Below are 26,652 nucleotides of genomic sequence, written 5' to 3' on the forward strand. Positions count from 1 at the left end.
GATTTTACATAGCCACCTCTCTTACTGAGGTTACTCTTCAGACACCTGTAGAAGAGCAGTAGAAGTCCAAATAACAGCAAAACAGACCCTGAAGCTGAGGTGTGCTTAGCAACAAAGGGGATGATGGCCAAGCAATGGACAAAAAGCAATACCAGCTTTTAGACACCAGAGAAGCACAGAGCAGAAGTTTGCCTCTTCAAAAGAAGTGGATGGAGAGAGACAGCCTCTCCCCAGAGTGAGCAAGAGTCTGGTCTTGGACAGTCTGGTCAAACCCACAGACCATGCAAGGCTAAGCCCAGCTCCAAGGCCTGGATTTGGGACAGCAAGGAGAGTGATACCAAATGGATGAGACACTTGTCAGGATCTTTAGCAGTGCTCATACTGAGACAGTCATGTGGTGGGGGAAGCTATAGAGAACTAACATCACATCTTTAGAAATGACCAATGTGTCCTATAAAACAGACATAGAGAAAACAGGATTTTTCTCATCAACTAGGCATGAAGTGGTGCTCTCCCAATGCTTTAGGTTATCTTTACCAAAAGTAACAAAATCTCTTCTTATGTGTGGGCCCCCTACTACCCATCTTAATCAGGGCAGGCAATCCTGAAAAGTCAGAGGATGCAATTACAAATTCCTGTTTTCACAAACAGGTTTCAGGAAGGAAATTTCATTGGAATTAAGCAAAATTATTTCATTTTGGAGAGCAAAATGCATCATGATCAGGTCTCTGAAACATATTTTTTTTTTTGCTGGGCTCCCTTCATAAAAGCTGGCTGGCCCATGTGGCTTTCAATGATTGGCAAACTTGGAGAAGAGAGAGAATTAAACACTTCACAGCTCTGAATAGATGGATTAGCAAGAATGCAGCATGATTCAAATGTGCATTTGATTAAACATAGGCATGAATATTTCTTCTTCTCTTTGAAGAAGTCAAGCCCCTCCAGCCAGATTCGTTCTGTTTTAGAGCTCACAGCTCACTGCTCCATTCCTGGGACAGGTATGCCAAGGGACAGAGAAAGAGACCTGGAAGCAAAAGCTATTGCCCAGTTTTAATGTGCAGTTAAAGCAACAAATTGAGGCAATTTTTTTGTGCAGACTGCTTTGCTCTGCTCACTGGTTTTGGTCTGTCAGGGCCCTCTACTACATGATGCTGACTTTCACGCACTAACAGCAAATTAACTGGAGCAGCATTTCTGTTCCTGCAGTTTGATGTTGTTGGCTTGCAGTTTTATGAGGTTGCACTTGACTTTTGGCTTAGCATGAAGGAGCAACACACTCAGTGTCACGTGAAATCTTACACAATACCATCTCCCCCCACTTTTTCCTCCTTTGAGGGTAAAGCAGCAGGGAAATGTAATCATCTGTAGGCCTAATGAAGCCCTAAGGCTGTGAAAAAAAAAATCAAAAAATAAATGGCATGAAAGTTCAGCACTGGCAGTGGGCAAGCTGGCCCACATGTGACAGCATTACAGCATGGCTCCTCTTAAGTTTTGCTAGCCAGGTTCTAGCTCCTGAAGAGACATCTGCACTGCAGGTCTGGGGAAATACTCCCTGCCAGAATCCTGCCAGGTTTTCAGCAGGCTATGAAAAAAGGAAGAAGCTGTTTGAAGCTTGGAGGATTTCAGACAGCAGGAGTATATGCTAGGCAGTACATACTAACTAGAACTAAAGAAATGAGAGAGTGGTAGGTTTGTTAGATTTTAAATCACACATTAACTTGTCCCTTGGGGTCCTTTCAGAGATGTTAAGCTGCAGATTCTACTTCTTCATTCTCTTTGCATTTCAAAGAGGACATGAAAAACTGTTTTGAACAACCTTTTCTGGACCTGTCCACTGCAGAGCAGGAACAGCCATTGTTCCACAACTGTCACCACATTCACCCAAAAACCTTTGTTGTCTGCATTCATAGAATCAAATGTGATCAGAGTAATATTTATTGATAAACATGAGAAATAATCCCTCAGTAGCCACCTAGAAATGTGGATAGCATTTCTGCAGGCCAACTGCTTCCTTAAAACACAAGGCTAAGCAATAGAGGAGTGAAATCAGATCAAAGATAACAGGATTATTTTAGGGGTGACTGTCATGATTTCCATATGATTCACAAGCCTAGTAAAAACCCTTTTTTCATCAGAGAAGACTGCAGGCAATTTAGTTTAACTGTCTGGTTTCTATAAAAGGGGAGGAGAGTGAGAAAAAGATTTCATCCTGCCTCACAGTTCCACTCCCCTATATGCTATGCATTGCTTTCCTCTAAGCAGGGGACTATAAGACCTCACTTCTTCTACCAGCTTGTAGCCTTCAATAGAGAAGGACCTTCCTGCTGCACAGAACAAGAGCAACATAGAAAGCAGAGGTATCAGCTCTGGTTAGACCCCAGTAGCTCTCACTCATGTAGAACCACCTCTCTCTGCTTCCCAAAACCAGGGAAATCTGGACCACCAGTGGCTGCTTAAACAACACCCATCCCAAAACTTCAGTAGTCTAACCCATGCTAAAGGGAAGGGCACATTTTGAGAATCAAATGCTAAATCTGCATGTGTCTATCTGTGATAGGTGTCCAAAATCCCATTAAAGAGAGATCTAGCTGACACACATCTCCACAAAGCCTGAACTTTGGTATTTCATGTTGTGCCTGATCATCATCCCAGATGTCTGGTGCATTTAAAATTGGGTGATAGGCAGCCAGTGTCCATCTCAGACCCTGGAGATGGGAGAGTCTCTTCCTGGGGGGTCCTTCAGGTGCCCTTGTTTTTCTGGGAAGTGCATCCTGTGCACCCTGCTTGGAGGTAGCTGCTTAGCTACAGGACATGGGATGTCTGCAGGAAAAGCAAATCCATATCCCTCTCATCCACTGTTTGCCTACAGAAGAGCAAATTCCTCTCTCCATTTTGCTGCAGGTGTCTGGCTGAGATCTTTACCCCTTACAGTGAGCTACAGAACAAGCACATCACCACAGGCCTGGGCCTCTCCCTGTGTTTACCAGCTGGGAAGTGGTTTGTCTGTGGCATGCAGCAGTGCATGTGTCTGGCCATTTCCACGGTCCTTCAGTGCTTTAGTGTAAATGAAAATGCCTGTTTCTTCTTTTTTTGCCCTTGAGGGAGGAAAAACATTCCTGAAGGCTACATTTTCACAAAGAATTGGTGTATTTTAATTCCCCTCTGAGGGTCTGGAGGGGAGGTTTGGTGAGGCTTCCTCATGTGAAACATCTACTTTTTCTCCCTGTTGCCATGGCAACTGAGTCTCCGGCTGGCCTGGCTCCATGACACCCTGTACTGGGGCCCTCAAGCAAGCTAGAGGACAGAGACAGGGAGGGGGAGAGTGGCAGCATCCTTATTTCAGTGTGTCATGGGCAGTGTTTTCAGCTGGTGAATTTTCACAGTACAAGCCATAAAGAGGCAATAGGTCATCTGCATCTGTCAGACTTAACCACTGCTCTGCAATAATTCTGTTTTGAGGATGGCAAACCCTGCAGTACAGGCTGATGACTGTGTGTTCAGAAGCTGTGCTAGGTATACACAGTACACTCATTAAGGCAATGGGCTGGCTCTATCTCAGACTTGTCCTTTTTGTAATATGGGTCCCATGCAGTAATAAGCAACATGAATTTCATCACCTCCAGGCCTTTATCCTATTTCTGTCATGGTCTCAAAATCATGCTGCACTGGCATGAGCCAGAAAAAAAAAATTGCTTACAGCTGCAGGAACTTGGAGGAAAATGAGCTCTTTCAGAATAATGAGCTATTAACCCATGGCACTGCTGCAGAGGCATTGCAGTGGTGTCAGCCACTGGTGTGTCAATACATAACAAGGCAAATTAGAAGTGGATGTAAATTTGTTTCTGTAGATAATTCTTCTTTGACATAAACTGGAACAAGTCTGAGTAACTGGATGAAAACAGAGTTGTGCTGAATTTGGCTCGACAGAAAGGAAAGCAGAGGTCCTTAATTTAGGCTCCCTCCCCAGTTAGCACCATTCCCAGGCTCATCCTTTGGGTCACAATTTAGCCTGCTCGATGCTTTGCCAAAGATACTTCCAGAGCAAGCAGAATCCTTTCACTGGCTGGGCGAGGATGGGAGCGCAGGCAGCTAAGGGAGGCAGACTTACGGATCAAAGGCTGCTAGCAAGAAGTTGAGCAGTAAGCTGATGGATTGCTCCACGTTGATCTGGTGGGTGGTTGGCATCCGTTTGTTGAGCTGGTAGAAGATGGTTGAGATCACAGCTTCCAGGCGAGCCACGTTCAGCTCCATGTTGGGGTCCAGGTTGTTCAGTGCGTTCTCCCGCAGGGCTTCTATCACGTTCCAGATGTCCACCAGGTGCACTAGGGGACAGGACAGAAAGAGTCAGTGAGGACATGCACTCCTGAAAGCAACTGAGAAAAAAAAAACCTCACCTCGTTCCTCAGGGTAGGGAATGACACAATCACACAGGCTGCGCTTCAGGAATATGATCAGAGGATGAGCAGAGGGCTGAAGCACCTCTCCGATGAGGACAGACTGAAAGAGTTGGGGCTGTTCAGTCTGGAGAAGAGAAGGCTCCAAGGTGAACTTATTGTGGCTTTCCAGTATCTGAAGGGGGCCTACAAGAAAGCTGGGGAGGGACTTTTTAGGGTGTCAGGTAGTGATAGGACTGGGGGGAATCAAATAAAGCTGGAAGTGGGGAGATTCAGGCTGGATGTAAGGAAGTTCTTCCCCATGAGAGTGGTGAGAGCCTGGAATGGGTTGCCCAGGGAGGTGGTTGGGGCCCCATCCCTGGAGGTGTTTAAGGCCAGGCTGGATAAGGCTCTGGCCAGCCTGATCTAGTGTGAGGTGTCCCTGCCCATGGCAGGGGGGTTGGAACTGGATGATCCTTGTGGTCCCTTCCAACCCTGACTGATTCTATGATTCTATGATAATTAAACACATTAATGCATTTTTCCATCACTGAGAATTGAACTTGGTGGAGGAATGAGCAACTGAAGCTCAAATCCGTTAATAAGCAAACAATAAATGGATATTACTAATTGTGAATGTGCACAGCTTCAGCTTGGGAAATCACTGCTCACTGTGAGAGTGTTCAAGTGAAAACGTCTGGGTGGTGGAAAGCACTGGAAGGTAAACACATGCTAATCGTTTCTCTGAGCCATGCCTCTATGAATATCCACTCAGAAATTACTCTTAGATATTAATTTGCATAGCAGATGGGCTTTTCAGAAGATCCCACAAATATTAAGCGCTTAACATACACTGACACTTGGAAAATTCTGTTCAGCAATTTGTATGGAAAGCAAAATATTTTACAGAAACAGAATTCTAATTGACTCAGGGTAGACCTGCTACAATTAAACAAAGAGCATGTAATGAAGTGATCCCAGGGCCATTATTTTGTGCCTTCCAAATACATTTGCCAAACACTTTGTGAAATCTCTCTGTTTGATAGCCTAAGCTGAATTTTATGAGGTCTGTTATTACCTGCAAGGACAGCTTAAAGGACAATCTCTGCTTACCCTTCATGTTGTACCCAAACAGAACTCCTGTTTGCATAGGAGTGTTACTGGTGCAGTATGGTTGGCTTGCCCCAGATAGGCATCACCAGAAGCAATGGACCATGCTAAAAATTAAAACACTTACACTCACTCAAAGCTGGCATTTAGTTTGAACTTGAATTCAAAGAATTCACCCCCCCTTTTTTTTTTTTGTTGCAAGCATTACCTACTGTACTACTAAACTATCAATAACAAACAAATCATGAGCTTCAGGGCAAATTCTCTTTATTTTTTTAACCAGAAACTACCCTATGGTTCTTATTACTGAGCATGGTGATATGTCCTATGACATATTGAGAGCCATCTGTATGAGGAAGGAGATACATTTTTTCTGTGGATGGGGAAATTTAATTCCAGTCCTCATAACTAGATGGCAACTTGCTTGGGATGCAGGTGCTGCCTCAGACTGCAGTGTGACATGATGCTCTGATGGCAGGAAAATGTAAGCTGATACTAGACAGATAAATCAGATATACTGCCATTACTTAGTCTACAATTCTTCACTGCGATTGGGTTTCTTTTCTTCTACCTCATAAAACAAAAAAGAATCTTTGATGTCCTGCTACTGCATGTGTAACCTCAGGGGGGAAGATCTACCACACAGGTGAGTGGCAACCCCAAATATTTCAGGCACTTTTCCACTTCTTCTTGCTGCTGCCTAGCACATAATTGGGAAAAACTGGAAGATACAGTTCTGTCATGACACCTAAATATTTATTTGGCCTTTGTATTTAAAGAAAGCTTCTACAGGTGACCCTGTATGCTGGCAGGTTGTCTTCAGAGTGCTCTGAATTAAGCCAGGTGCATGGAGCATAGAGCTCTCTGAATTCTTTTTGTTTTCCAGCTTCCTCATAAAAAGATTTGGCACAGGTCTCAGATCCTTTCAATGCAGCCATTCCTATTCAACTAGTTTTCACTGTCAAGTTATTACAAAGGTCATCTGGATAAACAGGAGATGAATCATCTCCAGGAAGGTGGACTGCACATAATAACTGACCCTTTCTGGGCAGCTTCTCCACATGGCTCAGAAGCCAGACCAGGCAGACAATGGAAGAAGTCATTATAAAGCAAGCCATCAACTGGTCCAGGACAGGATGGTTAGTGAGTATTTCCCACTCTGAGTCACCACTGTAAGGTAGCCAAGGAAGAAATAGAAAGCAATATGCCACAAGGTGCAGGCAGAAAGCTGAAGGTTAGGTGTGATGTTTCCCTCAAGGTCTAGCTTTTTCTTGCCATGAGGGCTGTCAGGTAATTCAGACCAAGTAGATGAAGGAGACGTTTCCACCACCAAGTTTGCCCCAAGCTGGCTTCTGAGTGAGAGGGTATGTGTGCAAACTGTTGAACCTGAAGTGTGCCTACACTAACAAGTTAATAACATGAGAAATTACCAGGCATAACAAACAGCAAAAAAAAAAAAAAGTAATGCACTCGGGGGTGAAACAGCACAAAGTTGGGTATGAGCTTAACAGCACTGCTGACCAAGGCAGAAATAACTAGGGCAGCCTTACCAGAAATACTGAGTAAAGACATAAATCCAGCAATACTGGAACTAGTGCGTAAAGAATAAACAGAGACAGGCTGTTTATCTGGGAGTGCACCAGCATGAGAGAGGAAAGAGCATGGGGGTGGAAATGGGAATATAAAGGGTAACAAATCATGCCATCAGAGCTGCTTGGGGGTATCAGGTATGTGCATCCAGTTTACTTCTGCAGTCTCAGGGAAATGAGATGGTTTCCCCAGCACTGATAAAAGGACATCCTGGAAGGATGAACCAGGCATCCAGACTCCCTGACTGTGAGAATGAAATTTCACACAGCAATTTAACCTTAATTGCTATAGCTTAGTGGTGGAAAAGTCTTGAATAAGAGAGCATGCAGGAAAACAGCTGGCATCAATGAAGCTGAAAGGGGGGTTGTGTCTTTACAGTTCATAGGATCCAGTACTGATATTATGTGGCTGCCAGATTTTCCTTTTTTTTTTTTTTTTTCCCTTTTCCCCACTGATATTATATTTTTCATAACACAATCACAGCCAGAGTTAGTTCTGGTCATGGCCCTGGGAATGGAAATATCCAGAGGCTAGCAGACACGGGACTAGTACTACCAGTACCCTAACACATACAAGGGAAAAATACTGAGTTTAGTGTTAACTCTAAGCTGAAAGGCTCATAAGCTCTCCTGATATTCATTGGTATGCCAGAAAGGTAGGGCACAAGGTGAAGAAAATGACTTATTGGAAATTACACAGCACTACCAGTCCCCCACTCCCTAGAAAATATTAGTCTCAAGGAACTGCTGTGCATTTGTACTATAAATAATTTCACATGGGCCTTTTTTTTTCTTTTCTTTTCTTTTTCTCCAGAAACACTTTGGTTGCACTTGAAGCTAAATACACAACAATCCTACTGCACTGTTTGATTCTGCTTTTGATTCATGAATTTCAAATCTCTCTCTGCAGAGGCTGGAAAGTAATACTTCCTAGAGGAGGAAATGGGAGATGGACAAGAGCCAGACATTTAAGAAGATCTGCTAATTTTGAGAATATCCTACTGAAATGTCTAGCTCAACATCACAAGAAGAGGTTGTTAGGCTGCTGTACAGAGGACTGAAGTCTCTGGTCTTTGCTCATGGCAGTTGTCAAGGACAGGAATTCGCCCACTTAAATTTAAATGTCAAAAATCAGCCGGTGATCAAGGCTCCCTCTAATGTCAGTGAGAGAAAAAGGCAACTTAAAGGAGCAGTCAGGAGGCAGGTGGGATGAGCAGTGCTTTGAAGGTGCCCATATTTCTGCAATGACTACAGACAAACCCTCAAGTGACACGTTTACGACGAGACACGTAACCTCAGAGCTGGTAAAGTTAACAGATGAATCCCACACCTTGCTCTTCAAACACTAAGAACAGAGGTATTTTCTGTTCTGACTGCTCCATGGCCCAGAATAATTCAGGTTTTATAGAAAATATGAATAATAAATACATTAACCTGTATGAACAGGACCCTGATACATTCACAGCCTCTGAACCGTGCACAGATTACACCTGGGTGTAGAGCCCTTGGAATCCTATTCTTTTTAAATGTACACACACAGTTAGGAACTCTTACAAGTCAACCTATCAACATTGTGAAAAGTCAGAGTAAAACACAGGCCTCTTCTGTTCTATTCTATAAGCTCCGTTCTACTCATTTGTTCTTCCAGAGATTTATGTCCACAGCTCACAGGATATTTGCAATCCTTTCAATGTAGTAACAGAATGTCAACCTTGCAGAATTTGCTTACATTCCTCTCATTTTAATTTTTATCCCCTCAGGTACCCAATTTTTATAATATCTGCCAGACCCACTCATTCATTTCTCTATCCCTGAGATGGTTTTAATCTCACTGAAGAAGGCCCTTCTCCTTATTTTGTTTGCACAACCGGTAGTGCAATAAATCTGATTTCTATGTGCCACTACAATGCTAGAAAGAAGAATTTGCAGTGTACCAAACCAGCTTACGGATGCAAGAGATCTTTCCCTCTCCTAAAATCTGTCCTAACGTCCTCAACAAAGGAAAGCTCCACAGGTTTCCTTTTAACTTCTTATTGCTGCTCCTGCTTTTGTTGTTTTACCCACACTTCCCTCAGCCTGAGAAAGATGCCCTTGCTGACAGGGATCTGTAGAAGTATGGCAACCTGTCAGCTGTTTCTCCAGTGTCAGCTGGTGACCATCAGGCAGTGGGGTAAAAGCTGCCTGGGTGTGGTGTAAGGCAATCCAAAACCCTGCAGCCACAGACCCCTCAGAAAGGCCTTGTGCTCTGTACAGAGCACAGCCCTCCAGGTGTACAACATCTTCCTCATCTGCCTGCTGTCTGAACAAAGTACAGATGTTTTCCACAAGCAATTGCTAAACTATACACTGCCCTTTGGATTTTTCTGTCCAAGTCATTTCTGAAGTCACCACTAAGCTGAACATCTGCATTTTTGTCTCTGCCATGGCAAACATTATTTGCTAGTTTAACTTTTATGAAATTAATATATGCACACTGCCATAGAGGGTTTTATATTTGAGTATGTTCTGTAACAGACAGTGATTAGTGAATGTAAATAAAGTTCAGCATCTGGACAGAAGTGCACAGATGAGCAGCATTACAGAACGCTGCCATTCACTCCACAGCAACTGCTATCCAAAAGTGCATACTTTGAGGAGACCCTGGAGGAGACCCTGGCTGAACTGCAGAGAATTAGGATTAATACATAAAATATACTCCAAATAACAAATATTATTTCCTTCAGTTGGAGTCCTTCTGCTGTGGAAACAGCATTTGGAGAGTGCCTGTTGCCAGCCTGTTATAACTGTGACTGAGAGCACAGCCTCCCTCAGCAGGATGGGAAGGAAAGACAGCTGGCTCTGTTTGAAAGAAGTTCTAGATTTTCCTCAAACTAAGAAGTTTTCAGACACCCATGAAGTTTTGCATCCTGCCCTTCTGCCTTTACTTGTGTTCAGAACATCTTTTCCCATTGCCTCTTCCTACTTTGATGATGAAAAAGATTAATTAGTTGAGTGCAGAATTCTATCACCTACAACTCTGTCAACGCCTATGTAAATTTTATTGATCTTGAGTTTCCCTCTTTCTTCAAGAGGTTTTTAGTCTCTTCATTTGCAGCAAATCAATGTATTTTTAATTTATTGTCACTTTAATTAATTTACAGTAGCTTTAATTTACTTGCAACTAGTAATTTTCTGTTTGGGAGACAATGGTATCTTAAGAGTTACTAAGAGAAGAGATGGAGTACACTCTTTGTTTTTCAGCTCAAAGCAAAGAAATTGAAATGTGTTTATGCAGTGAAAAATGAAGGCTTCTTTCCATCTTGCAGTTGATTAGAAATATGGAAAGGCTGTGAGATATAAATAAACTTGGATATATCACTAATCTCACAGGAGGCAGATTACTTCAAACATCAGTTGTTGAGAAATGATGTTGCCCTAAGCAAGCATGCAAAAGAAAACTGCAGTGAAAGTTTATCTTCCAAGTAGTAAAAAGAAAAAAAAAATAAACCCAGACTTTGTGCTTAAGCTGTTTTTTACCATTAATAGATCCACTTATGCAAAAATTTTCAGCTGTTCTACTGCATTTTTTGTATTCCACCTGAACCATGAACTCTGCAACATTATCTTTCCATTTATTACTAAATGAGCATGGAAGAGGAGATTACATTTAATCAAACAAGGGAAGTGACTAAATTAGGGCTTTAATAATCAATTCAAATTTAATTCAGGTACAATAGTTCTAACTAAATCTAGGTTAAACATGCTCAATTAATAGGTAGGACAAAATTCCTCCTTGATAGATTTTCCTTTGTTGGTGAATACAGGAAAAACTTTTAAAGAAGTATTAACTTTAATTATTCCCTAAAATTTCAATATACATTTCATTAAGATTTTAGTCCAGCAAAACTCTTTCAGACATGCTTGAGCTTAAAGGTACTAGTGGTGTCATTTGAAATCAATGGCACTTGAATGTATGTCAAGTATTTCAGGTGGATTTCATTAAAAGAGAAAGATTTATGCTTCCTTGTCTAACAATCCTAAAAATGTTATAAAATGTGTTGGGCAATTCCTCTTTTTTTTTTTTTTTTTTTGATTAGAATCTATGACCCCATCACAAATCAGGGGAGTGGAATCATTTGTCATTGTGATTGCTGCAAAGCCCTGGGAAGTTAACTCATGCTTTCTGTTTGGCTTCCTCTCTCCTGCTGCTGGGCAGGCAAAGGGAGGACTGACCAAAGCATATTTTCCGTCTAAACTACACCTGGTTGTAGCCAAGCTACCCCTCAGACCAGTCAGCTATAGCACAATCACCACTATGCAGTGGTGCACTAATCACAGGTGTGCTTCAACTGTCCTATGGGGAGATGCTGAGAGAGCTGGGAGTGTCCAGCCTACAAGAGACTTCCCTCTTGTGTGCACAAACATCTGGTGCAGGAGAGTAAAGAATATGGAGCCAGACTCTTCTCAGGGAAAGAAGAGTGAAAGCACAGGAGGCAATAGGCACAAATTAAAACATGGAAAAGCATTGAAACATAAGAATAAAATACTCCCTGTGAGGGCTGTCAAACACTCAGCACGTTGCCTAGAGAGGCTGTGGAGTCTGTATTGTTGAAGAAATTCAAAACCAAACTAACACAGCACTAAGCAACCTGTTCTAGCTGATCCTGCTCTCTCCAGAGGTCCCTGCCAACCCCAGTGATTCTTATCCAGTCGTAACTTATACTGCAAGACCAGAATAACTCTTCCAAGAGAGGAATCAGTGCTGCCCCACTGATTTTTCTCAAGCTATTGCTCTTTGTTTTTGCTGTGAGAGCACACAGGTGTGTGGTACACGTTGGCCCAGCAAGAAGCTGGAGTAAGGCTAACCACTTCTACCTGCCCACCCCAAAGATGGACACACAGAGTGAGGAGGATGAGGAACTAAACATTTAGACCAGTCAGCTTTCTTCTGAACTACTCTGCACATGGAGAAAGCTGCATTTGGACTTACTGAATTCATGCAGGTCACCTGTCCAGGTGGTACACACTGCATGGGACATGCAAAGTAGTGGAATCAGTCTGCACAGTGCTCCCCTGCCCAAGAGGAGCTGACTTCCCTCTGCACATGCTGGCCAGCTGCACACTGCATGCACAAGAGACACATTCCTGAGTGGCTGCCAAACCTGACTGCTGGGTATCTGGAAATCTGCAGGATGTGATCTGTAGCACTGAAGAACTGAAATTTTCTGGTAAAAGTTTTAAAGATTCTCCTGTCCACACAGCCAGGCTTGCATCCCTGTATCCTCACCTGCTGTTCCGCCCAGAGGGAAAAATGAGTTACTCTAAACCCATTAAAATAACGTGGCCAGCTGGAAGTGTCTGGCAACTTGGCCAAAGGCACTAATGAGCAACAACCATTAGGATAGCAACACACTGCAAGGTGGTCTTCTTGCTTTAAACTTGGTACCTGACAAATCCAACAAGGTGTCAAGAGTATGTAAAGATTTCCAGTAAAATGGTTCACTTTCACATCAATTTAGTTTACAATAGAAGTTCCCTCTCCTCCTGCTGTCAATCCCTGCCTATTTTGTCTCACCTACGGTTAACTGAAGCCTGCAGGGCTCTCTGTGGGTGGCAGGAGAGGCCATCAGTTTCCCGAAGGAGCAGCACTAACGACAGTCAATCCTGCCAAAGGGAATGGTGGGCAATGCACCCTGAGTGCTGGGCTGGGACACCAATGTCATCTCCTTGTCACCCAGATGATGCTGGCAAAGCACTTCCTTTTTTTTAAACACGTTCTGACATCACTGACTTGAAATGCTGAACGAAGTGTGACATATATACAATACAGCAAAACAAAAATCTAACTCCAAGATTCTTAATACTTTGATGACAACTAGGAAAAATCACTCAATTAAAACTCTGCACTGCTGCTAACGAGTACATAGCTTAAAACCACTGACTCTGCATCAGTTTCTTAAACTTATTTGGGAATTAAAGACCAATGTGCAACTAGCAGACCTGTTGCTTTGTGTATTCCATAGCCAGAAGCTTTATAAATCCCTCCTCAAGACACTAATATTCCTAGATTATGCATCTCTATTATCCTTGCTATGCCACCATAATACTATTTTAATGAGCAAGGCTTTACTTAATGCATTGTGTGATCAGGTCTAAGTCTGACGAAATTCCTTTAAATGGCTTTTGGAATTATCAGCTTTAAATCAGCCACAGAACTCATGGGGACATGAGGTATCAAAATGTGGTAAGTATGCAAGATACACAACAGCTTCCTTGTTTCTCTTAAAATAAGATCAACCTGCCTTACACCTGAGTTCATAGTTCAATTAGTAAAACTCCAGCATTTCATATTTTTAATGAAACAGAACTCTTCTGTACTATATTGACGACATGGGAAAAATGCTTCTGTGTTCCCAGAAGGTGGCAAGAAACCATCTCCACAGCTGGCTGACACTGTACCTGGGGCTGATACTGTACCTGGGGCTGATTACTGTACCTGGAGCTGATTTTCAAAGTTTTCTCTGTGATAGATCTGGTGACAGAAACTGATTTATGAAGACTATAAAACAAACAAACAAACAAACATTTCCAGAGAAAACAAAAAGCTCTGTCCCAGCCCTCACACTTAAGAGATGAAACCAGAGGTTCAGAATGGACTGAATGTATGAGAAGAAAACCATCACGTTAGAGCCTGGCACATCTCAGCTGGTGTTTAGCAGCCCAGGAAACAAGGCAGGACCCGGCAGAGGAGGCTTCTGGTAGCCCCAGACCTGACCACAGGATGGCACTACGGGGTGGATTTTCGTGCAGGCAGCACACATCTGCTCTAACATTTAACTCTCTACTGGCACAGTGTCAAGAGAGCTAACACAAACCAAAGGCTGCCTACAGAAAACGGCCTTGCCTAGGTACTCAGTGGAATCGGGACTATCTGAGACTGTGTGCTTGGAGGTCTGGGGGTGGATGTCCTACACACCTCACATGGGACAGCCAAACGCTGCCAAACCCATGAGGTGCAAAGGGCAGAATGCCTTCATCTTGAACCTCATTATTACAGTGACAAAACCTCCTCCAGGAGTAGTTTTCTTCTAATGCCAAGTCTGACTAATGCCACATCTTTCTCTCTTAAACTTGACTATTTTTTCACTTTGATACAACTGCTGCCACCTGCCTCTATCCCCTCTAAAAGCCTCTCAGTGCTGCAGGGAGTGCAGCTTGCTTTGGCACTGCTACCAGCAAAAATCAAGTGTGAAGTGAATGCAAACGTTAACAAATTAGGGTATTTGTATTTTTTCATTAGTTTGGAAGCAGTTACCAGCTCTAAGGATACTGGGCATTATCCCCAATCTCATACTAACTGCTGTTTTCTCTTAAAGCAGTTGATGATGACAAGAGCACAGGCAATTTAACAGTTCTTTGTATCAATTTCTTCCCTCATAAAACAAGCTGAGATTATATTGTCAACCTTTAGGGTTCAGTCACATCACCAATACCAATGAAAAAGAATGAGCACCTATTACACATTCAGAACTGCTTGAAGATAAAACCCCCCTGGTTTTCAGAGTCTGATCCATGGTTATGTTGTCTTCTGTAATTATTTTTTTAAAACATTTAGTGTTGGCAAGCCTGCAAACAGCAACACAAGGTGCAGAATACTAATGAAACATGACTTGTGTATTTCTTTGAAAGTAAAAGATGCCATATTTTTACATATATGCATATTCTTAAGCTGATCCACATTCCATTAATTCAAATAATTTCTTATGTAATGTGGCCTGAATTTGGCCCACAACATCTTTATCTATTAAAAATAATTAGAGAAAGGATTACGATGAACTTTATCCTTTGCTAAACTGCCTGATACCAGAATTATGTTTTTCACTCCTAAACCAAGAAACAACTTCAGATAGCACATGCTTCTCTCTTCTATAGAGTCTGGGTTAGTCTGGAGGGTTTCTAGGACAAAATCCCAGTATCACTCTGCTGCTGAGGGTAAGAGCATTGCATTAGGATGCATCCACGAGTTCTGAGAGAGCTGGCTGATAAGGTTGCTGAACCTCTCTCCATCGTCTTTGAAAAGTCATGGAGAACAGGAGAGGTGCCTGATGACTGGAAGAAAGCAAATGTCACTCCAGTCTTCAAAAAAGGCAAGAAGGAGGACCCAGGCCACTACAGACCAGTCAGCCTCACCTCCATCCCTGGAAAGATGATAGAGCAGCTCCATCCTGGAGGTCATCTCTAACCACACGGAAGACAAGAAGGTTATCAGGAGTAGCCAACATGGATTTACCAAGGGGAAATCTTGTCTAACTAACCTGATAGCCTTCTGTGAAATTATGACCAAGTGGGTAGAGCAGGGAAGAGCAGTAGATGTCATAATATCTCGACTTCAGTAAAGCTTTTAAGCTCCCATAACATCCTACCATAGAAAAGCTCAGGAGATGTGGCATAGATGGTTGGTCAGTGAGGTGGATTGCAAACTGGCTCCACAACAGAGCTCAGAGGGTTGTCATCAATGGCACAGAGTCGACTTGGAGGACTGTGGCAAGTGGTGTCACCCAGGGTACTGGGTCCAGTTTTGTTCAATATCTTTATCAACGACCTGGCTGAGGGCATTGAGTGCACCATCAGCAAGTTCCTGAGGATACCAAACTGGGGGTTGGCTGACACCCCTCAGGCTGTGCAGCCATCCAACGTGACCTGGACAGGCTGAGAGCTGGGTGCAGGCAAACCTCATGGAGTTTAATAAGGACAAGTGCAGGGTCCTGCATCTGGGGAGGAATAACAACAGGCACCAGGACAGGTTAGAGGCTGCCCTGCTGGAAAGCAGCTCCACAGATAAAGACCTTGGTGTTCTGGTGGGCAGCAAGTTCTGCATGGGACAGCAATGTGCTCTTGTGGCCATGAGAGCCAATGGGATCCTGGGATGTATCAGGAAAGGTGTGTCCAGCAGGGCTGGGGAAGTTCTTCTACCTCTCTACTCTGCCCTGCTGAGACCACACCTGCAATCCTGTGTCCAGTTTTGGGCTCCCCAGTTCAAGAGAGACAGAGACCTGCTGGAGAGAATCCAAGGGAGAGCCACGAGGATGCTTAGGGGACTTGAGCATCTCCCCTATGAAGAGAGATTGAGAGCCCTGGGGCTGTTTAGTCTGGAGAAGAGAAGACTGAGAGGGGATCTGATCAATGTCTATCAATATCTGAGGGGTGGGTGTCAAGTGGAGGGGGCCAGGCTCTTTTGGGTGGTTCACAGTGATAGGACAAGGAACAATGGGTTCAAACTAGAACATAGAAGATTTCACCTCAACATGAGGGGAAACTTCTTTACAGTGAGGGTGACAGAGCCCTGGAGCAGGCTGCCCAGGGGGGTTGTGGAGTCTCCTTCTCTGGAGACTTTCCAAACCCACCTGGATGCATTCCTGTGCAAACTACCCTAAGTGATCCTGCTCTGGCAGGGGGGTTGGACCTGCTGATCTCTTCAGGTCCCTTCCAACTTCTGATACACTGTGATATGAAATATGACATTCATGTGACATGCAGGACTTGGGTGGAAAAGTGTCTTTGCCTGCAGTTGTAAGGACAGTTCAGACTCTAATCCTATGTAACTTTTTGCTGAGACTGATAATGGAGGTGCAAATTACTGCCATAGGTTCAAGCTTCCACAGGTACCTAAACACCTAATTAAGTTTGAAAACAACAGGATTTTTATGCCCCAAATCTTTTGGGATTCAAGATACAACCAGCTTTGAGACAGGGAAAGATGGATCCTTGTATCTGGAAGATCCATTTTTTGTAACAAACTGGTTTGAGCAGCAAATATCTCATCTACAGAAATAACAGAGAATATTTGGCTGAACTCTGGCTTTGTGTTCACACAATTTTGCCATATTTGCCCTCCTGTCACCGATATTCAAAGCATTATCTTCTGCAAGAGACACTCAGTGCTCCAGCTCCCCCAGCCCAGTAACCAGGATGACCATACCAGGAGCTCCCAGTGCAGTGATTTGTAGTGTCACACACCCAGCGTTCACATCTCTTAAGCAAACAGGTATGAGGAGCAGACCAAGAAAAAGGAGAAGAGCTCCAGCTGACACCAACATAGCTAAACAATCTGCAGAGATGAGAAAGGAAACAAGACTGCAGAATGTGAAATTACAAATAAATGGGGTTTAGGTGAAGTGCCACACATCTTTCCTTCCCCCTCTGTGTGACAGAAGCTCCTTAATGATGTTGTCAGGGCCCCTAGATGGAGTAAGAGTCTCTATGTACATGGCCACTTATCTGTCATCCTTTATTTCACACATGCAATCCTTAAAGAAACCCTTCAAATCCAAGACAAAATAAGAGTTTCAAGGCAAACTACAGATGAATAAAATGTGGAAAATTAAGCCTGGGGAAGATCAGCACCTTTACAAAAGATGCAGAATGATACTAGTGCTGGCTTCATTTCTCACAAATTGAGTTCAACCTTCTCAAACTATATATACTGAGAGACTGATTTGTTCCTTCCTTTGTGCCACAGCAGTGTCACTGAGTTCAACAGAGTTACTTTCAATTTACTTTCCATCAGGAAAGCAGACATCTATCCATCCACATGGACCAAAGAAAATGCTGAGCATACACAGAACTTCTCCTGGAATTAGACCACACTTTGCTCAGTAAAGGGCCAAAGACTGCTTGGAAATAACCTGTTAGAAATCCATTTTGGTCAATAACAATGTCACAGATACAATTCAGCCTGAATTCAGCCTAGAAGTGCCTGAATTCAGCACAAGGAAAAGCGTCTGGGTAAAGCCTTTGTCTATCACAAACATTAATGCCAGGAAGTTGGATGTAGAGTCCCAGAACTGTATTAATAACAATGCACACTGAGGGCATTCTGTTGTGTGGCCTCTTCACACTTAGAAAAGCAGGAAATTATTTTTATGGCCAACATCTTTTGTTCTCACAATTTGTCCAAGTATGGCAGATATATGCTCTATGGAAGAAATCTTCCACTAAAACATATGGAAAGTAACCCCAGGTGCAGCTGGTGGGTAAAAATATGAGATGATGGTTAAGCTAAAGCTTCTCTTTGAATGTCCTGGGTGTTCTGAAGCTGATCTACAGTGTTAGAGGGACATAAACTGACTCTAGATGTAACTCTGAAAACAAATGAACGTGGGGAAAAATACTCTTTGGGAATTATGAAAAGAGAGAACCACAGGAAAAATGATACCAGGTCCCAGACTGTAACTTTCCCATGGACTATTTGCTGTCTTCACCCACAGGAAGCCCATAATTGCTGAGAACTTTCACCACAGCCAGCCAGTGTCCCTGCTGGCTCCATAGTGGGTTTATTTGTAAGAGTTACTGGAGAAGGATGAGGAAAATAGAACAGACTATGTGAAGCTGTGATGGAGATCACAGTTCAGGCAGGAAGATGGTGCAGACTGTGCAGTTCAGGTGAAGGAAAGCTGTGTGGTGCCTACTCATTCTCTAGAGCTGAGTGATAGCTTAAAAACCAGGACAGGGCAAAGAAAAACTCAGCAAAACTTCAAACTCGGCAGATACAACAGAGAAGGATGCTTTGAATGCAATGCTACAACACACAGATAGGGCACAATGCTGCAGCTTATCTTCTCAGGAAAATCCCTGAGTAATTTTCTGCAAGGATATAAAGTTTGTCCTTTGTTCTCTACAAGAAACACATCTGGATGGAGCTCATATATGACTCCTCAAGACTTACTGCTTTGAGCCCAGCATAGAAAGGCATGTCTGGATCAGGATGATGGACCAAAGTTCCTTAGGAACAAAAAGGATACCATGAGAGAGCAGCCAAGAGAATGAGGGTTGCAAAGAAGACAGAGGTGAAGCAAATGTCACAGACAAAGACGTGATGCTGAAGAAGGGACAGGAAAATGATGAAGGAGAAGACTTAAAAACATGGTTACAGTTTGAGGGGAAAAAAAACATGAGGGTGAAAGAAGTTCTCCCATGAAGAAGCAGCACCTCTCAGAAGATACAGTGATCCTGTTATCACCAAGGTATCAGTTTGCTTCCAGGAGATTGTATGCCTGCATATACATTGCAATTTTTAGGCTGTCTAGAAGAGTATGAAGTTAATAATAAAGTATTTAATTTTGTCTGAAGTGTTCATTAAGAGGACTGGTGTGAAATAAGATGCACAAACCTTCTGGTTTTGGGTAAGCAGTCAAAAGCCTGCCAGACCAAAGGTGACTGCTGCCTGTTACCAGCAGCAGATGTTCAGTGATGTCGGTGGGAAACTGAACAGACTGTCCAGCCTTCAACCTGCATCAGAAAAGCCATCAGAAATAGCTCAGTGACTGGCAGCTGTAGCAGAGTTCAGGAAGCCAGAATGAAGAGGTTTTCAGCTATGATCCAATTACAAAAGCTGTCTAAACCAAGGCAGGGCTGAGCCACCTGCATAGCAGAGGACAGAGTGTAGGTATACCTGGGACAGAGCCTAGTCTATGTCTGTCAACTTCTGACTCAAAGGAAGCCAGGTCAGTCCTTTCCCTCTGTAAAGAGCAAAACAGCATGAACAGACAGACTTCTGCAACTTATGGTTTAACAGGAGTCACTTGGAATCATGGGTATGGTGGAAAAGAATCAACCCCTAAGCAAATGAAAATTGAAGAGCTTCAGACACGCAGCCTTGTTTGGTTCAATCTTTTTTTGGACACTAAAATGAATTCCAAATGTCCACTGATAGTTCTTGCATCAATCTTGTATGAGACAGACTTGCAGTGGTAGCTTTTCAAGAGCAAATACTCAGAGACATCTGAGATAGGACAACTCCTTTATGTAATAGCAGCACACTTGGTGCTAACATGGAATTAAAAAAAAGCCAAACAGTAGTCCCTCAACAAACATGCCAAGCATACAGGTTATATGTCAGCTCTCTAACAGCTACTATGTCTGTCAAGTATATTAATAAACTTTTACAGCTAAAAGGAAGAGAAAAATCTGAATCCATTTTCAGGATATTGTGCTGCGAGTGAACGCTTACAGACTAAAATCCTTATGAAGGATTTGTCTGCAGGGAATATGCTAAATCAAGCCCTTTTGAACTTTTGATTAAATAATTGATGCATAATGCAGAATGTATAATATATGCATCCTCTCCCCATAGTTGCCTGGAAACCCATATGGAACAGTACTAGCAGTTCCAGGAGCATTTAGTCTCCAACTCTCTGGTAAAGACAAAGGAACAAAAAAGTTTTTTAAATCATTAACTCATCTTTCTTTCCATTATTCAAGTACTGCAGGGTGCCAGAATTAGTAACTTACACAATGGTATCATGACTCTGGCAATACAAAGTGCTTTTTCTTTTTTTTCTTTCTTTTTTAAAGCTTTATCTCTTGGAGCCATTTGAATAATGTCATTCACTACAAATGAGCCATAAGATTTAGCTTCTGTTAAAATGGAAAACAAAGAACACAACTAATATTTCCAGCTTCTATCTTTATGTAATGATGATGATAAGATTAGAGAATATTCAAGATAGTCAACAGAGAACAGCAGAACCAGAACCCAAAATGGTGGCGGTCTTTTTTCCCCCCAAATTCTAGGATTTTTAAGCAAATCTCACCGAAGACTGATCACTGAGGGTTTAGAAGAATATGAGAATGCCACGATCACAAATTCAAGAGGCAGACTGTTGTCCTAGGAAATAATGTTTCAAACTGCAGCCATGCAGACCTTTTGCACTTGTTGAGTAGTCTGCATTTCCTGTCATTCAGTTTGATTGTTCTGTGACCCAGCTTGAATGCATCTTGTGCTTTATCACTTCCAAGATGGAACAAAAACCATCATGGAAACCAGCAAAGAGAACTGAGTGCTAACCACAGAAACCTACAGTGATGAAGGAGTTATTTAATCTAAATAATTCTGTAATGCTACTCTGGATGAGGCACTTAGTGCCATGGTTTAGGTGATTAGATGGTGTTGGGTGATAGGTTGGACTTGATGATCTTGAAGGTATTTTCCAACCTGGTTAATTCTGTGATTCTGTAATTTGGAGGCTCTGTTTCTGATGGTCATCCTGAGTGGAAAAAAAAAAAAAGGAGGGAGGGGAAAAAAAAAAGGGGCAAGCACCAAACTGCAGAAGCCATACAATCCTTGATGTGTAAAAGGCAGGATATTAAGAATTAATGCCTCCTGTCACAGCAGAGATCTTCCTGGAACTCTTGCACACCAAGAATACCACCTGTGAGCATTTCTTGTGCACTGTTTCACTTGGAGAAAGCACCAAACTTGCTGAGTCAAAGCATGAATGGCTTTATACTATGCTTACAAGAGCTCTCATTCAAGTAGAGAAGCAGCTGTCAGTTCCTAAAGCAATTAATTAAAAAAAAAAAAAAAAAGGAGGGGGGGAAAGATTTAGTGTTTAAATATCAACAGGACAGACTGGAACACTTCTGAATATGCTCTAGCTTTTTGCTTAGGGAACTTTTTTTTATATACAAGATCAGTGGCTACTTTGTAATGTAGAAGAGAGAGCTGAACCTGGATCATCTGTTGACTTCCTCAGCCAGTGGATAACACAGAGGTCACAGCACCATTTCCAGTGTGGAATTAAGCTTTTACATCCTTTCCTTTTACTACAAGCACCAGATACTGTGACTTTTCAATTTGTGGTGAATGGTATGTTGAATGGGATGGAATAAAATGAGACTTTAAGTGCTAGCCCAATCTAGAAAAAAAAAAAAACAATCCCAAACTCTACCAATTTTCTTTAGCTTTAATCAAATACCTTTTAAAAGTGCTTGCCATCCTGATGGGGGCCAGGATCCTGATGGGGGCCAGTAGCTCACACAGGCTGATGTCATTTGATACCCAAACTGTCACTTTTTAAGACAAAACCAGTTTTAGCAGCTTGCTGTACCATTACAAGAGGTATAAGAGTACAGACCAAAAAAAGCTTTAAGAAAGGCATCTAAAAATAGTGTGTTTACAATAACTGTCATTCATTTTCAGTGGGGAATGATTATATTTAAGGAGGGTAAGAAATTATTCTAACTTAAAACAAATGTAAAAAGGCAGATCAGATCAAGGAGGCACCTGAGAGTACATATGGAAATTAAGCTGACATGCCTACATGCCTCAGCTATACCTGCTTGAGACCAGAGGAGGTAGGAGGAAGAGCAGGGTGGAGATGGAGGAGCCTGCCTTGGACATTCACAAGATCTCCATCACAACTGGCAACAGCTGTGCTACAACCTGGATACAACAAAGCAATGGGAAAAAAATCTGAAGAAAAAAAAAATCACTCACGCAGAAGAATATTGAAGGAAAAACCAAAGACACTGAAACCCTAAGGTGTTGGGATTGAACTGCCAGAGAAACAAGCTCCCTTTTTGTCTGCATTAATTAAGCCTCTTGTTACTGTCGTCAGCACAGCTTTAGATTCCAGCTTTCAACTGCCAATGATTTATCCTGATCTAGAGAAATCAGCAAAATCTGCTTTTTGCAGCCAGTCATAGAATAATGTCACAACACATTCAGGGAAGTTCATCAAGGACAGCAGCAGTTTTCCAGCTGTACAGTTCTGTAGCAGTGAGTGATGTTTAATTGAGTAATGGTTTTGATTACTATATGTTGTTATGTTCTACTCCTGCTGCCACCCTAGCCCAGAGGGAATCTGCATATGAACATGACATTTCATCTTGGTTTTCTGTATAAACAACTGGGGCTTAATAAATTCACTGAAAACCAAATATTGAAATAAACCATCCACACAATGATCACTGGGGATAACTATAAATTGTTCTTTTTTGGTGGTTCCTTGAATATTGGTGAGAAAGATCTGTGTGACTGCTGTCACTGGTCCTTCATGCCTTGCTTTAGAAAAGCCTCTGTGCCTGAATGCTATGGATAAACAGCTGCCAGTCAGCCTTGCCAAGATGGCATTTTCTTGGTGGAAAGGCGAGCTGCGTGGGAGTCTGTACAGTGAGAAAGCATATCAGATGCTCAAAAAACTGCTCCCATGTTTTTCCATCTCCCCCCTTGATTCTAGCAGCATGGAATTGTCAGGAACCACAGTAATGTTTAGGGTCACCATTGAAGCACATTTAGAAAACAGCGATGAAGAGAAGTCAGCTCTGTGCATTTTGTACATTTTGTACAGCACAGACTGGAATAAACATGTAGCATGTTTGATCAGGTTTCTGCACCTGCTTCCTATCTGCTTTTATTATCCCAAATAATGAAATTTAATCTCAAATGATTAGGGTGCTGCTATTTCTGAGACTACCTCCAGCCCCATGATCTGGTGGAGCAGCCACAGTCAGCTCACACACTCCTGCTTTACATTCCAAGATCTGATGATGGCATAACCACCAGCAGGGCTTTCTCTGGGGTCCATCTGTCCAAGACTCTTGGCATTCATTTGGAATTATTCATGCCCAAATCTCAAGACCTTGTCTAGTCTTCTTTACGTCTTCAATTTTTATTTTTCTTGCAGAAAAGGTCTCTCTGTCTTGTGTTAAGTGTTTATGACTGGGAGAAGACTACAGGTATTGCCCACAGGAATTCTGCAAAGGAATAAGCAAGGAGCCTGTAATCACCTTTCTTTACCCACCAGTAACTTCCATTATCTACAGAGTTTGTCTTTTCATTACTTTTAATTTTAGAAATGGCAGAAACAAGAAGTATAAAAATACTTTATATTCATGGTGCTCCAACAAAGCTTTTAGCATTCCTGCAGGTAGAATTGTGTAGGTCTCTTACTTTGAGGATTTTGTCACATATTGCATCCCACATTTGGGCACAGAGCAGATTCAGAGGTGAGCCCACAATGATTTATAGAAGGTTTTTGGTGGTTTATTTGTACCACTACCACAGGCAAAGGGGGTGCTTAAATTTGAAGAAATTATCCTTTAAAAAATAGTATTATAGCTTTCCCAAATTTATCTTGTAGTATTTGAGTTCTTTAAAAGAATTTCTTGCTTCCCAGAAGGGTGAGGCTGGACTGGATTCAGTTCTATCCTGTTTAACAAATAATTGCAATGATGAATATTGATTTTTCTCACTTTCCTGATTTTATTTAAACTGCCTGTCGGTTTAAATGCTGTGAGAGAATTTTCTACAAGAAGTACTTCTCACATGCACATTGTGAAAATGAAATCATTCCATGAAGCAGTTAATCTGATCAACAGACTTAGTACTCAAAGGATAACATACATAGTGGTGTTCTGGTAACTGGTGGTAAACTGTCACCTCCTCTATAGTCTCTGGCCAGAGAACCACTGCATGAGAGAATGGTTCTGAGATTATCAAGGCACTTTTGCTGACTTCACCAGTAAAACCCAGCCTGCTGCTCAAGGTTTCAGCAAAACAGCCTTGGTACAGAGAGAAGAATTCATAAAGGGAGGCCAGGAGATGAACCTGTGGCTCTGTCTGCATTAAGGACAGCAGAAACAAACAGTGCATTGTGACAAGCATAGCTGCCTGTTAAATGATATTCTGTGCCCGACTATGCTAATGGGAACCTTTGGGTGAAAAAAAACACTGTTAATGAAACCTCTGTTCTGCTTTCCTTGGAACAGCCACTTCAGGCACTCAAAGCTCCTCCTCTCTGCTTCCATCCTCATACAGCTTCAGCGTGTAGCCAAGAGCAGCTCCCTGCAATTTATTAAATTAGCTCTTTAAAAGAACCCCTTAAATATACTCTCTCCAAGCAATTTTTTCGGGGCAAGTCTGGGCCGGTGTGCCAGGGCAGGGCAGAAGAGCACACTGGAATGAAGACAAGGGTGGCTTGAGTGACAGGAGTTGCTATGCACTGGGAGGGGAGCAGAACTGCCTTTGAGCTTTTCCTTTTTATATTCTCCACAGAATGAAAGAGCTGAGATGCAGCAGAAATGTTTGAGGGGTTTTTTAACCCCATGTCCCTTTTAGTTTCCTCCTGAACTTACTATGAGGTAATGCACAATGGCCATTTCTGTTGGGGGAGGGGGAAAAAAAGAGTAGCTGACATGAGCTGGAGGTCTGATACTAACCAATTCAGGGCACTGCCAGTTCAGTGGCTCTATGTTATGAAGCTCTGTCTTAGACAGCCACTGCTTGAAATCACTTCAGGTGAATGGATGAATGACTTCCCACTAATAAGAGAAAGCCATCTGGGAGAGCAGTGGTCTACCAGAAACAAGAAGAAAACTGTTCTTGGTGGTGAAAAGACCATGGAGTGGTTCAGCCTTTTCTTGGTGGTGAAAAGACCATGGGGTGGTTCAGTCTATTCCACAGCAACAGGAGTTAATCCTCAAGCTGCACTGAACCTAATTCTTAGCAAGACATTTTAAGTTCTGCCTTTATTTTTTATTTCAGAAGAGGCTGATACAGTCTATGTCTTGATATAAGACCAGCAAATCACTTCTCTTAGGTTATCAACAGCAACCAGAAGGCAAGCACTGCTCGGCACAAGCTGGCACACTGAAGGGCATGTGTACTGGTTCTCTATGAAGAGCAGCAATAGTTCCACAAAAGCAGATTGTAATTGGTAAATAAGAGGAACAAAGTTAAGATTTACAACCCATATTTTTAGCCTGCCAGCAATGAGGTGATTTCATCCTTACATTGCTTCATTTGCTTCGTGTACAGTTATCAAAGCAATCAGTGTTATGACTTTGCTATCACTGACAACTTAATTGGATACTTTTGTCACCTCAGACTATTGTATTCTATTACCATGAAAATGAAGTGAAAATTTCATCCTCTTAAACATAAAATTAAAAAAAAATAAACAACCAAATGAACCATAATAGTGTCTTTCAATGCATTTCCTCCTAAATGGGAGAAGCCAGCTGCTGGGCAGGTGCTAAAACCCTCCTGGGTTTTGTGCCTGGCAGCCTGCTTATAATATGGCAATGCTAATCCTGCAATTCATACTTCAGCTAAACATGTATTAAAAGCATGAGAAATGTGCTGCAGAAATGACTGAATGCCCAGCTCTGTAGCTAATAACCCAAGAAATACTCTGCAAAGTCATTTCCACCACAGCTTGGCCCCTGCAGTATGAGTATAAGCTCAACATTTCTGTAACACAGATAGCTGTAACCCCCAAACTAGGAAGTCTCTCCAGGGTGGTTAATCCCCATCTGCAGTGAGCATTCCTTAACATACTTACCACTGGGTGTAACACAAGCATGGCCAGGCTGTCACTCTAGCTTAGACATAAAGACTTCAAAAATTGTTTTCTCTGCATAAGTCCTCTCCACACTGCTATTGCTGACAAGAGCTACCCTGATTAGGGTGAGGCTGGTGTGCAAAGCTCTGGTAAAATGCATAAACCAAATCCCACTGCTCAAAGTACTGGCAAACTATTCTGGATACACTCCACTACAGCTTTTATATGTATTACCCCCCTTAACCTTCACAGCACATGGCTGTGCAAATAGAAATGGCAGCAGAAAACCTCAGTCTTAGAAGAAACGTTTAAAAAGTCAATAACCAAGTGGGAAACGTCTCAAGAATGAAGTCTAGATGGAGGAAAACAGACCTGTAGGGGTTACAAGCAGGTTCACCCTCTCAGAAGTGTCTCTAGCTGGCCCTCTAGAGAAAAGGGGCTGGCTGACTTTGCTGCTCCCCAAATAGACAAGGACTG

The 26,652-nt window shown here is 42.4% G+C and overlaps 1 protein-coding gene across 1 annotated transcript in view; it reads right to left on the minus strand.

The window, feature by feature from the left end:
* The window catches only part of DTNA (dystrobrevin alpha), an 84,186-nt gene that overhangs the window by 54,454 nt on the left and 3,080 nt on the right, over positions 1-26,652 (minus strand). The window contains exon 3 of the mRNA XM_054394660.1: positions 4,109-4,322. Coding sequence (XP_054250635.1) covers positions 4,109-4,322 — 214 coding nt within the window. The remainder of the gene's footprint in view (positions 1-4,108; positions 4,323-26,652) is intronic.

The sequence above is a fragment of the Indicator indicator genome, chromosome 31 (genome assembly GCF_027791375.1).
Source record: "Indicator indicator isolate 239-I01 chromosome 31, UM_Iind_1.1, whole genome shotgun sequence".
NCBI lineage: Eukaryota > Metazoa > Chordata > Aves > Piciformes > Indicatoridae > Indicator > Indicator indicator.